Below are 13,026 nucleotides of genomic sequence, written 5' to 3'. Positions count from 1 at the left end.
ATAGAAGGCTTTAGTTGGTAACAATAGACTTTAGTAGACTTTATTTTTTATAATTTCTAATAATTCTACTTGCAATTTGATCAGGTAATTAAAAATTTAAAGACATGTCTTTATTTCAAGATTATGTCTTCTTTAAAGGTAAACTTTGAGGATGATTCTCGGGGAAAATACCTTGAACTTCTAGGATACAGAAAAGAAGACCTAGGAAAGAAGGTAAATTTCTGGGGAAGTTAAAAGGCTGTGCTTATGCAAGTACAATATTATGTAGCCTAAATGTTCTTTTTATAAACTTCTATACAGGTAATCTCAAGTCATTCAATAAATATTTCATAAGAATTTGTTTGGTTGCCAGAGTTCCAAGTACATGTCGTTAAATTCCACCTTGTACCTGGATTTAAAAGCTGCCAGAGCCTCCTGGACTCCAGACTCGATTTAAAGAGCTGTGTCGTGCCGGGTAGAATTGGGCCTTGGAAGAGCAGAGGCTGTCCACTGCAGACACTGGCAATAACTCTGAGGTTTTCAGAGGGTGCACCACCAGTGGCCCTGGGGGAAAAGAAAACAAGGGAACTGTTAGAGACCCCACCCCGTGTTCACTACAGCTTCCGTGGCGAAGAGTCGAGTCCTGGTCCAGATGAGCCCGGTTTTCGGCTCTCGCCGTTCTGGCGTTTCGTCCGCATTCCCAGACTCTGTGCGGTTTGTCCAGCCGACAGATAGCCAGTAAACCTTTGGAACAAGGGCAAATTATTGTGCTGAACCTGAATAAGCAAAAGTCCAACTGAGTCACTTAACATTTTAACTTAGAAGAAGATTCCCTTTTAAAAAGAGAGAAAGTCGTCCTCTCTTCTCCAAGTGGGGCTTCGTTGTTCCTTCCACAGTACTGACGGGAGCAGCCCGGGAAACACTCTGCCTCTGGAAACCTTGAAGGAAGTGTTTTAGATCCCTTGCGTAATTTGTCTTAGCCCTTTGTTGTTCTTTGAAAGCGACTCGAGTTTTCTGTAGCGTCGCCGGTTGCCGCGTGCGGGGTGGGGCGCGGCTGCTGCGCGCTCGGAGCAGTGCCCGTGCCGGGCGCGCTGAAGGTGGCACCGCACAGCCCCGAGGCTTATTGGCTGTGTCTTTGCTCGTGCCTTTCGATTTTGTTGTATTTAACTTTATTATTAGTCTGAACTTCTTGGTGCTTTAACTCTTACAAGTTTGTAAGAGGTCAATGTGAAAGTTTTACTAAATGCCTAATAGCAAAAATGAGGAAATAGAATCTGATTGTCAGAAAACTTCTAATAGCAGTTCTTTCCGTAGTGAGTACTTGAAGGAAGTTTTTAAAATTAATTATAGTTATTTAAAAGAAAGTAGAAGAAAACATGCTTGTTTTGGGGTTAGGTGTGGGTTGAATAGCAGATTCTATTCTTTCCGTAAACACCCCCCCCCATCTGAACTTTGGTGGATTTTTGCCGGTGAAGATGGAGAAAGAGGTGACCATTTGCTCTGTGCCTTGAACAGAATTCCGTGCAGTAGACGAGTTGTTGTTTTCATTTCAGATCGCTTTGGCCTTGAGCAAAGTGGACGGACCGAATGCGGTAAGAAGGCCTTTAAAAATAGCTACTTGCAAAAATTTGTCTTAGGTCATAACACAGAAGGAAATGTAATTTCAGATATGTGTCTGTTTTATTGCTTTACAGTGCAAAAATAAATGCTGATTGTAGTTATTTTAATAAGTGAATTCTCATTTTAAAATAATGTAAGTTTAGCTGGTAGAGAGTATTCCTTTCTCTTGACGATACTTGAATTTTGCAAAAGAGGAAAAACAATATCAGTGACTGCTCAGATATTTAAGGTTAAGATCTTTGTTCCTGGGGGACGTTTGATAGGAAAAAAGGAAAGGTCTCAGCAGTAACGGCTCTTTGCTTTTCCTCTAATAGTGTGTCTTAAGTCAATATCCCTAGTGTTGCTTCTTATGATGAAACTAGCTCTGAATGTTGTTGGTTGGGTCTTTTGTCTGTCTTAGTCACTAATATTCTTTTAATGCTACATTCTTCAACTTCCCTTGTAATTGTTTTGTGTACCAAAGGCTCTTAAAGACTCTGACCAAGTAGCACAGAATGATGGGGAGGAGAGCCCTGCTGCCGGAGAGCAGCTCTTGGGAGAGGTACTGATTTCTTTCATTTCTCATTACACTGGGAAAATATGTGATACTTGTTTATCTCACATTGAAATATGGAAAATTTGCTTTAACTATTGTTCCAAAATGAATTTGGAATATATTGTTTTCTTAGAGATTTTTGGGGTAGGAGTCTGTTTACTTGTTTGGGAGAAGGATCGTCTGTGAAATCTTTGGTTCTTTCACCTAGCTTCTGGGGTATATGATTTAAAATTAACAGTTGACATGAGATGGACCCAGTTTGGTCAGATGGATATCAGCACATCAGAATGAAAAGAGATCTTGCTCAGAAATCCACGGTGCACTGCATGGAAAGCTGATGTTTTTTCTTGACACCTCGTATTTACAGCCTGCTATCAGTGGCAGAGGTTTCTAGATTAGTCTTGAACTTTGAATCCAGATAAAGAATTTTTCACTAAATAAACTCTCATGATTTACTGATTGTCATGAGGAATGTGTCACGAGTTGTAGTTGACAATTTTTATAACCAGTTAAAAAGAGTCCTTGAACACAAGAGTTGTATCATTGATTTTTCTTCCTTTTGTTTTTCTGGGGTTTTTTTAACCATTACTAAATAATCTGTACTTTCCTTGCTTTCTAATTATATTTCATCTTGGAAAATTAATTAACAAGTTCTTGTTTCTCATCTCATCTTTGACTTGTTCCTTCTTTCTGAAATGGAGATAGCCTGACTATGGAATGTTTCTTACAATCCTTAGTGAAGTTAAAAGAATAATTCACCAGTAAATTTAGACTTTTATAAGATAATTATTAAAAAATGCTTTCCATAGAAATAGATCTAACGTTTATTTCACCTGAGAATAAAGAATATGAGTAAAATCTTTATAAAAATTTGAACCAATTTTGGTGATACCCATACAGAATTGTAGGATACATTCAAGGAATGTACTTTCATCTATGTACAATTAGACTAACTATGTATTATCAAGTAGAGGACCATTTGGAAATACACTTACAAATTAATAGCAGAGTAATATGTACTTAACAAAATGGTAGTCACCAATGTGTACTTTCAGAGTATTTTAGAGTAAAATTCTGTTTACCTTGATGATGCTATTTGTTTATGAGACACAGTAGTTTATACATTGAAAACGCTCAGCATGTAATAAACCCTTTTCTCAGCCTTGTATTTCAGAAGTCCATGAATAAGGGTTTATTAATTGTTTCTTCAAAGACAAATTTTAAAAATTGTGGGTTCATAAAAAAAAAGAAAAGGTTTTTTAGTAAGTTAGTGAATATAATCAGATCAGTGTTTGACTTATTTATTGTGAATTTAATGTGAATGACTTCAGCTCTAAAATTTTTTTATTTAAGCTTTAAAGTTCTAGAATGCTTCTCTTTAGTTAGGGAAAGAATTAAGGTTATGGTTATTCCCCTGTAATTGTATTAGCTCATTAAACATTATTTACAGATGATGCTACACTGTGCCCTGTACTAAAATTCCCCAATCCAAAAATGCCCCAGACTTCGAATACTAGGCTCTTACATTCAAATGTGTAGGTAACACAAGCAGAGAAGATAGGTATTTTATCTCATGCCAGACAGCTATGTTTTTCTTTAAAAATTTCTCTATAATCTCTGATACATTTTATTTTTGTCTTGAATTTTTATACATCGAAAGCATTTAAACAATTTGCCAGCAATATGCCTTCCTTATGTTTCTTTTCTTCTAAAGAAAGAAAATATAGAATTTCTTTTTATTCAGTCTTACAGGTAGTCTCAGAAGTTTATAGCAGACTATGTATCTTTTTACCAGACCAACCTGCTAATGCAGGTATGACTAATTTAAGAGAATACAAAATCTGCAATTGAATTTAAGTATATTCATATAGTTTTCTTTTTTCCATATAGTCTTTTAAATAGCATTTGTACAAGGGCACCAGGTGGTTTTTTCAAGACTGATTCAAATAAAATAAAAAGACCTTATAACTAACCCTAATGATTGGACAGAAATTTTGAGACACACAGGAAATTTTAGGTGTATAGCAGCAGGGTTCATTTAAAGTCTAAATATGGTAAAATTAGAAACATGTATTCTGCATGTCTCAAGCTATTCTTATTTGCAGTGTCTAGGAAAACAGCTTCTTCAGTAGTTTCTGAGGTACCGGTAGTAGATACGTACCTTAAGGCTTTTTTTTAAAACATTATTCCTGATGACCTTGTATTTTATTTATGATTGTATTATGGGAGTCAGTACTTGGGAAAGTCTTGGATCTAAGAACTTTTCTGGAGTAACTTGGCATGTCATCTAGTCAGTAGGTGAATAGATATCTAAATCTTGTTTGGCCAGTCAGTTATTCCAGTTCATTCAGGCTCAATTGTTGTCCTTCCCGTCTCTTCAGTGCATTAAAGAGGGAAAACAGGAATCTGAATTTCTACCATCAGCAGGAGGAACATTTAACATCTCCACCAGTGGGGGTACGTACCTATTCCATTTTGGTTTTTAGCAATCTGAAAGCAAGTAACCCCTAAGTTTAGGTTACAAATGTTTTATCCCAAGTGGTAGAGGGTTGAAAAGAAGAACTCAGTTATTTAGTGTATGTAATCAGTCTCTTGGAGCTAGTGGTATGTTCTGACATCTATGTGATAAAAGAACTGTGTAACGGTCTCTATTATTCCCGTGTAAACAGTCTGAAAAATGTGTTATTTTACCTGATTTTACTTACATGCATCTCAGTTTATTTCCATAGACCTCAAAAACTTCTGTTAGAAATTAATCCACGGGTAATATGCAGAAATTAGCATTGTTTTCTCCCTTTGTGTGTGCATGCCAAAACGGATATGTGTAGGATTTTCTCTTGTAACAAAAACTTTATTTAACTTGGGTGTATTATTTCCTCATTGCAGATGTTGATGGTTTAATTACTCAGGCTTTGCTGACGGGTAACTTTGAGAGCGCTGTTGACCTTTGTTTACATGACAACCGCATGGCCGATGCCATTATACTGGCCATAGCAGGTGGACAAGAACTCCTGGCTCAAACGCAGAAAAAATACTTCGCAAAATCCCAGAGCAAAATTACCAGGGTATGTTATTTTAAAAATAGATAAACTATAACACTTACCTAATTATAAAAGCAATACAGCCTTACTAAAGATAACTGAAATGCAGAAAACAGTCAAGAGCAGAAGACCCACTCATAGTTCCCTGCACCAGAAATAGTTATCGTTGATAGTTTGGCACTGTTACTGCTTTTATTTTTTGTACTTTGTGTATGTAACTTTTTTAATGAAAAGTACTTTTCATTTTTTTATTGTAGAAAAGTTGGAATATAGAAAAATTTAAAGATAAAAATGTTAATTTTAAAATTCTGATTCTTCCATCAAATTGGTATATATCCTTTGAACCTCTTTCTATGTATTCGTAGAATTTTTAAAAACAGGATCAGGACCACGTATGTGTGTATGTGTGTAGTTTTGCTTGTAGATATTGCCACTTACATTGTAAATGATTTACCATTTCATTAAAGATTCTTGTAAAAAACTTCTATTGCTCTATAATTTTTTTAATAAGGATATATTATTTCTCTTTGTTTAGGCAGTTTCTCATAACAAAGATAACCATCTTTGTTGTGCGAAGGGATTTTCTGTGATTTCTAATTGTTGAATGAGGCTGTAAGTCCTAGGGAAGGAATTTTTGGTGCAGAGAGTCTGCATATTTTCAAGCCCCTGCTTAATATTGCTAGATTTATTTCTGTGAAAGTCACCTGGTGTTGGGTCCCGTCAGCATTGGTTGCTGCCGGCCTCTGCTGCCTTATCTCGTGTCCCTCCCTCCCCTGTTATCTTTCAGCCACACCGTCTGCCTTTCGTTTCCTGGACACCCTATGTGCCCCTTTCTCCCTTGGGACTTTGTACCTTGTGTTCCCTTGCCTTGGAATGTCGTTTTTTTCTTTGCTTTTTTGGTTTGTTTGCTGTAAATTCTGGCTAGTTAGCATATGGTGCGATACCCGTCTCAGGGGACTCCAGGGGACTCGCGCTCCCGCACAGCCCCCGGGGCGCTCCTTCACCCTCACTGCGCGTTCGCCGGGTCCTCCCATCTGCCTGCCTTCTGGTAACCAGCAGTTTGTTCTCTGTCGTTAAGAGTCTCTTGGTTTGGCCACCCCCCCCCCTCTTTTTTCTTCCCCTTTGCTTGTTTTGTTTCTTAAATTCCACGTATGAGTGAAATCCTGCGGTCTTTGTCTCTCTCTGACTTGTTCTGCACGACTTAACACTCCTCAGCTCCGTCCCCATCAGTGCTCTGGGCAAGATTTCATTCTTTCGAATGGCTGAGTCGTCTTCCGTTGTGCGTGTGGTCTACCTTTTCTTTATCCCGCCATGGGTCAGCGGACAGTTGGGCTCTTTGCGTGATTTGGCTGTTGTGGATAATGCTGCTAAAATGTCAGGGTGCATTTCTCCTTTCAAATCAGTATTTTTGTATCTTTGGGCAAATACCCAGTAGTGCCATTGCTGGGTCATAGGGTAGCCCTATTTTCAACTTTCTGAGGAACCTCCATGCTGGTTTCCAGAGTGGCTGCACCAGCTGACATTCCCGCCGACAGTGTGGAGGGTTCCCCTTTCTCCGCATCCTCGCCAACACCTGTTGTTTCCTGTGTTGTTAGTTTTAGCCGTTCTGACTGGTGTGAGGTGGGATCTCACTATGGTTTTGATTTGTATTTCCCTGGTGATGAGTGATGTTGAGCATCTTTTCATGTGTCTGTGGGCCATCTTTCTGTCTTCTTTGGGAAAACGTCTGTTCGTGTCTTCTGCCCATTTTTTAATTGGATTATTTTGGGGGAGTTGTTGAGCTATATCAGTTCTTTATATATTTTGGGTACTAATCCTTTATTAGATATGTCATTTCCAAGTATCTTCTCCTATTCCATAGGTTGCCTTTTAGTTTTGTTGATTGTCCTTCGCTGTGCAGAAGGTTTTTATTTTGGTAGAGTCCCAACAGTTTATTTTTGTTTTTGTTTCCCTTGCCTCAGGAGACATATGTAGAAAGAAGTTGCTGCAGTCTATGTCAAAAGGGTTATAGCTTGTGTTCTCCTCCAGAATTTTTATGGTTTCCTGCCTTATATTTAGGTCTTTCATCCATTTTGAATTTATTTTTGTATGTGGTGTAAAAAAGTGGCCCAGGTTCATTATTTTGCATTTTGCTGTCCAGTTTTCCCAACACCATTTGTGGAAGAGGCTTTTTGTTTTTGCCATTGGATATTCTTCCCTGCTTTGTTGAAGAGTAGTTGACCATATAGTTATAGGTTCATTCCTGGGTTTTCTATGCTATTGATCTCTGTATCTTTTTATGCCAGTACCGTACGTCTTGATGACTATAGCTTTGTGATATACCTTGAAGTCTGGAATTGTGATACCTTCAGCTTTGCTTTTCTTTTCAAGACTGCTTTTGCTCTTTGGGGTCTTGTGTGGTCCCAAACAAATTTTAGGATTATTGTTCTAGCTCTGTGGAAATGCTATTGGTATTTTGATGGATTGCTTTGGGTAGTGTAGACATTTTAACAATATTTGTTCTTCCAATCCATGAGAATGGTATATCTCTCTATTTCTTTGTGTCATCTTCAGTTTCTTTCATCAGTGTTTTATAGTTTTCAGAGTACAGGTCTTTTACCTCTACGGTTAGGTTTATTCCTATGTATTATATTATTTTTGGTGTAGTTGTGAATGGGATTGATTCCTTAATTTCTCTTTCTAGTACCTCAGTATTGGTGTATTGAAGTACAACCAATTTCTGTACATTGATTTTGTATCCTGTGGCTTTAATAAATTCCTGTATCAATTCTAGCAGGTTTTTGGTGGAGTCTTTGTTTTTTGTTTTTTGTTTTAAGATTTTATTTGTTTATTTGACAGAGATCACAAGTAGGCAGAGAGAAGGTGGGAAGCAGGTTCCCTGGTGAGCGGAGAGCCTGATGTGAGAGCCCGATGTGAGGCTCAATCCCAGGACCCTGGGATCATGACCCAAGCTGAAGGCAGAAGCTTTAACCCACTGAGCCACCCAGGCACCCCGTCTTTGGGTTTTCTGCACAGAGTATCATGTCATCTGCAAATAGTATAAGTTTGATTTCTTCCTTGCCAATTTGGATGACTTTTATTTCTTTTTGTTGTCTGATTGCTGAGGCTAGGACTTCCAGTACTGTATTGAATAAAAGTGGTGAGAGTGGACATCCCTGACTTGTTCCTGACGATAGAGGAAAAGCTTTTAGTTTTTCCCCATTTTGAATGATATTACTTGTGAGTTTTCATATATATGGCCTTTGTTTTACTGAGGAATGTTCCCTATAAACCTACTTTATTGAGGGTTTTTAACATGAATGGATGTACCTTTTCAAATGCTTTTTTCTGCATCTGTGGAAAGGATCATAATGCTTCTTATCCTTTCTCTTACTGATGTGATATATCACATTGATTGATTTGTGAATATTGAGCCATCCTTGCAACCAGGAACAAATCCCACTTGACTGTGATGGATGACTTTTTTAATGTAATGTTCAATTCAGTTTGCTATTCTTCTTTTTTTTTTTTTTTTAAGATTTCATTTATTTACTTGATAGAGATCACAAGTAGGCAGAGAGGCAGGCAGAGAGGCGGGGGGAAGCAGGCTCCCCACTGAGCAGAGAGCTCGATGCGGGGCTCGATCCCAGGACCCTGAGATCATGACCTGAGCTGAAGGCAGAGGCTTAACCCACTGAGCCCCTCTCATAATATTCTCTTATAAGTGCTTGTATTTCTGTGGTGTTGTTTGTTACTTCATCTCTCTCATTTGTGATTTTATTTATTTGGGTCCTTTCTCTTTTCTTTTTGATAAGTCTGGCTAGTGGTTTATCAGTTTTATTAATGTTTTCAAAGAACCAACTCCTGGTTTCATTGATCTGTTCTATTGCTTTTTTTAGTTTCTATATCATTGATTTCTGCTCTAATCTTTATTATTTCCTTCCTTCTTCCGGCTTTAGGCTCCATTTGTTCTTTTTCTAGTTTCTTCAGGTATAAAGTTAGGTTGCTTATTTGAGATTTTTCTTGCTTCTTGAGGTAAGCCTGTATTGCTATATACTTCCCTCTTAGAACCATTTCACTGCATCCCAAAGGTCTTGGACCAATGTGTTTTCTCATCTTCATTTGTTTCCACGTACTTGTTTTATTTTTTCATTTCCTGGTTGACCCATTCGTTGTTTGGTAGCATGTTATTTAACCCCCTTGTATTTGTGACTTGTGATCTTTCCAGATTTTTTTCTTGTGGCTGACTTACCGTTTAATGGCATTATGGTTGGAAAAGGTGCATAGTATGACTTCATTCTTTTTATATTTGTCGAGGCCTGTTTTGTGACCTAATTAACATATGACCTCTTCTGGAGAATACTCCATGTGCACTTGAAAAGGATGTATATTCTGCTGTTTTAGGATGGAATGTTCTGAATATATCTGTTAAGTCTCCTACTCTTCTGCCATCCGATCCAGTGTGTCATTCAAAGCTGTTGTCTCCTTGTAGATTTTCTGTTTAGACCTGTCCATTGATGTGAGTGGGTTATTGAAGTCCCCTACTATTTTTTTGTTATTACCAATTAGTTCTTTTATGTTTTTATTAATTGTTTCATATATTTGGGTACTCCCATATTGTGGTGCAGAAATATTTATAATTGTTATATCTTCTTGTTGGATTGTCCTCTTTATTATTATGTAGTGTCCTCCTTTGTCTCTCGTTACAATCTTTGTTTTCAAGTCTGGTCTAATATCAGTATTGCTATTCCAGCTTTTCTTTTGATGTCCATTTTTGTGACAAATGTTTCTCCACCATCATTTTCGATCTGCAGGTGTCTTTAGGTCTAAAATGAGTCTCTTGTGTGCAGCGTATAGATGGGTCTTGTTTTTTAATCCAGTCTGACACCCTGTATCTTTTAATTAAGGTGTTTAGTCCATTTACAGTCAAAGTAATTATTGATAGGTATGTACTTACTGCCATTTTATTGCTTGTTTTGTGGTTGTTCCTGGAGATTTTTCTCTGATCCTTTCTTTTCTCTTTTTCACGTTTTGCTGATTTTTTCTTTAGTGATATATTTGGATTTCTTTCTCTTTATTCCTTGCATGTTAATTCGTGGTTTTGATCGGTTGTTGCTGTTAGGTCTGTCTATAGCCTCTTCTGCATATAGCAGTATGAAGTTGATGTTAGTTTTTTGAACTCAGTCTTTTTTCCTCTCCTCCCCATTGTTTATATATGTTATTTTATTTTATACCGTGTGTGTGTGTGTGTGTGTGTGTGTGTGTGTGTTCCTTGACTCATTTTCAACTTCTGGGGTATTTAGGATAATTGGACAGTTATCTTGTTGTGTTCATAGGACAAGCCTAGGGTCCTCCTACTCCTCTGCCATCTTCCTGTTTTCTGACCTCTTTTCTTCTTGATGAAGTTAATTCTGACTTTATATCTCACATGTACTCAGAACATTTTTCCTGATCCATCAGACCAGGTCATGTTTTCCTGTTAAAAGGTTTTTTTTTAAAGATTTTATCTATTTATTTGACAGAGATCACAAGTAGGCAGTGAGTGAGGAAGGGAAGCAGGCTCCCTGCTGAGCAGAGAGCGCGATGTGGGGCTCAGTCCTAAGACCGTGGGATCACCACCTGAGCCAAAGGCAGAGGCTTTAACCCACTGAGCCACCCAGGCGCCCTGCTGTTAAAAGTTTTGATTACACCCTATACTTTTCCTTCCCAGCCTATTTATAAAATATGCTTGTTTGATTTTTTTTTTTTTTGAGAAAAAATAACCATCTTATGTCATTTGGTTCAAGGATATACTTCACTTTGCTGCTGCTTTATTCTGCATGAAATACTTTGAATAGTAGTTTTGAATGATATGATTGATTAGCCAGAGTTAATTTTTACTGATACACCAAAGACTTTTAATTCTCCCTTTATTTTCCTTTCTTAAGCTAATTACTGCAGTGGTGATGAAGAACTGGAAAGAAATTGTCGAGTCTTGTGACCTTAAAAATTGGAGAGAGGCTTTAGCTGCAGTATTGACTTACGCCAAACCAGATGAATTTTCAACGCTTTGTGGTAAGAAAATGAGCCTTATATTTAAATCTATATCATGTATATGGCATAGCATATTTTAAGTAAAATTATTGACAGATCGTATTAGAAATTTTTGAAAACCAGCTAATCACTCGATAACAGTAAATTCTCATTTGAAGGCTTTTCTAAGAATTATTAACTATATTATTTCTCCATACCTAGTCATTATTCTTAATGATTTTGGTTTTAGGCAGACCAGACTTGGAATCTTGCCTCTGCCACTTATTAGCTCTATGACCTAGGAAGGATTACTTTCTAAGCCTTAGTCTGTTATTTGTAAAATTGCATATAATCAGATTTCACTTAATAAATACTAGCTTGGTAGGGGCGCCTGGGTGACTCAGTTGTTTAAGTGCCTGCCTTCTGCTTGGGGCATGATCCTGGGGTCCTGGGATCAAGCTCCAGATCAGGCTCCCTGCTCAGTGGGGACTCTGCTTCTCTCTTTCCCTCTGCTGCCCCCCCTACTTGTACTCTCTTTTTCCCTCTGTCAAATAAATAAAATCTTTTAAAATAAATAAATAAATAAATAAAATGTTAGCTTGATAAAATTAGTAATACAGCATTTGAATGGAAATTACAAATTACCATTAAAGGCCATGACTATACTGGTGGCTAAGGAATGATACTCCTTATTTGTAAGAAAAGAAGCTTCAGGCCACTGGTATAAGAAAAACCAACCACTTGCTACCTTGAAAGCATTATGAGAATATGCAAGTTATAAGGTGTTAACTTTATTATTATAAGTAATTTATAGTGGTCCTACCTACCATTTATGTTCCTTCTAAATGTGCCATATTACATCTACGCAAACATGAGATGTGATGAAATGGGGTTAAATGTTTGTTAGGATTTTTCTGTTCAAATATTGTTCCCATTTATTACTTTTTAATATAACTAATAGAAATTCATTCTATAGCTAGGTATATAGAATCTTGTCCAGCCATTTATTATACACAATTAGTCACACGTGTCCTTTTTTTTTTTTAATTTTAAAAGATTTTACTTGCTTACTTGACAGAGAGATCACAAGTAGACAGGAAGGCAGGCAGAGAGAGAGAGGGAGAAGCAGTCTCCCCGCTAAGCAGAGAGCCCGACTCGAGGCTCGATCCCAGGACCCTGAGATCATGACCTGAGCTGAAGGCAGAGGCTTAACCCACTGAGCCACCCAGGCGCCCCTACTTCCATTCTTTTACTATTTACTGGACATTTACATAATAGTGATTTTGTTTCTATCTACTAGTCATTGGTTGTGTGAAGTTTAATTCATACTTCTGAAAATATTGGTCTTCTTACAACTTCATATACAGATTGCTTTGAGCCTAATCTCATTTTGTTTTCTGCTTGATCTTTAGATCTTTTGGGAACCAGGCTTGAAAGTGAAGGTGACAGTCTCCTGCAGACTCAAGCATGTCTCTGCTATATTTGTGCAGGGAATGTAGAGAAACTGGTTGCATGTTGGACTAAAGCTCAAGATGGAAGCAACCCTTTGTCCCTTCAGGTTAGTATCTTTGAACAAAGGTGCTTCCTTTCTTGTGCTGTCTTTCACCCCACTTATATTCTAGAAATTGATTCGTTCCAGAAGTTCATTGCTTTCCTTTGTTGTCTGTGTTTTAGAAGTTCTTCTGCTGGATAATTTATGTGTCTTCGTAGCTGTATCTGGAGGGGCAAAGTATGAAATGATGGAATAGGTCAAATGGGGTCACAACTGTTTGTGAAGTCAAGGTTTTAATTGGGTAGTTAATGGGGGGAAGCAGATGGCGATAGGATGGAAACAGCCCTAGAGTTTACTTCTTTTTCCTC

At 37.6% G+C, this 13,026-nt stretch overlaps 1 protein-coding gene across 16 annotated transcripts in view; it reads left to right on the top strand.

Annotated features, from left to right (window-relative positions):
• Positions 1–13,026, top strand: part of SEC31A (SEC31 homolog A, COPII coat complex component) — a 79,714-nt gene that overhangs the window by 32,120 nt on the left and 34,568 nt on the right. For 10 of the 16 annotated variants that reach the window (XM_080796415.1, XM_080796412.1, XM_080796425.1 and 7 more), the window contains 7 exons: positions 139–213; positions 1,533–1,571; positions 2,063–2,140; positions 4,516–4,591; positions 5,021–5,199; positions 11,082–11,208; positions 12,579–12,724. In XM_080796415.1, the coding sequence (XP_080652541.1) occupies positions 139–213; positions 1,533–1,571; positions 2,063–2,140; positions 4,516–4,591; positions 5,021–5,199; positions 11,082–11,208; positions 12,579–12,724 (720 nt within the window). The remainder of the gene's footprint in view (positions 1–138; positions 214–1,532; positions 1,572–2,062; positions 2,141–4,515; positions 4,592–5,020; positions 5,200–11,081; positions 11,209–12,578; positions 12,725–13,026) is intronic. The other 6 variants (XM_080796416.1, XM_080796414.1, XM_080796413.1 and 3 more) reach the window with 1 other exon arrangement.

This window comes from Martes martes (genome assembly GCF_963455335.1).
Source record: "Martes martes genome assembly, chromosome: 2".
NCBI lineage: Eukaryota > Metazoa > Chordata > Mammalia > Carnivora > Mustelidae > Martes > Martes martes.
Note: the sequence above shows the minus strand (reverse complement) of the source record. Positions and strands in the feature narration are given on the sequence as shown.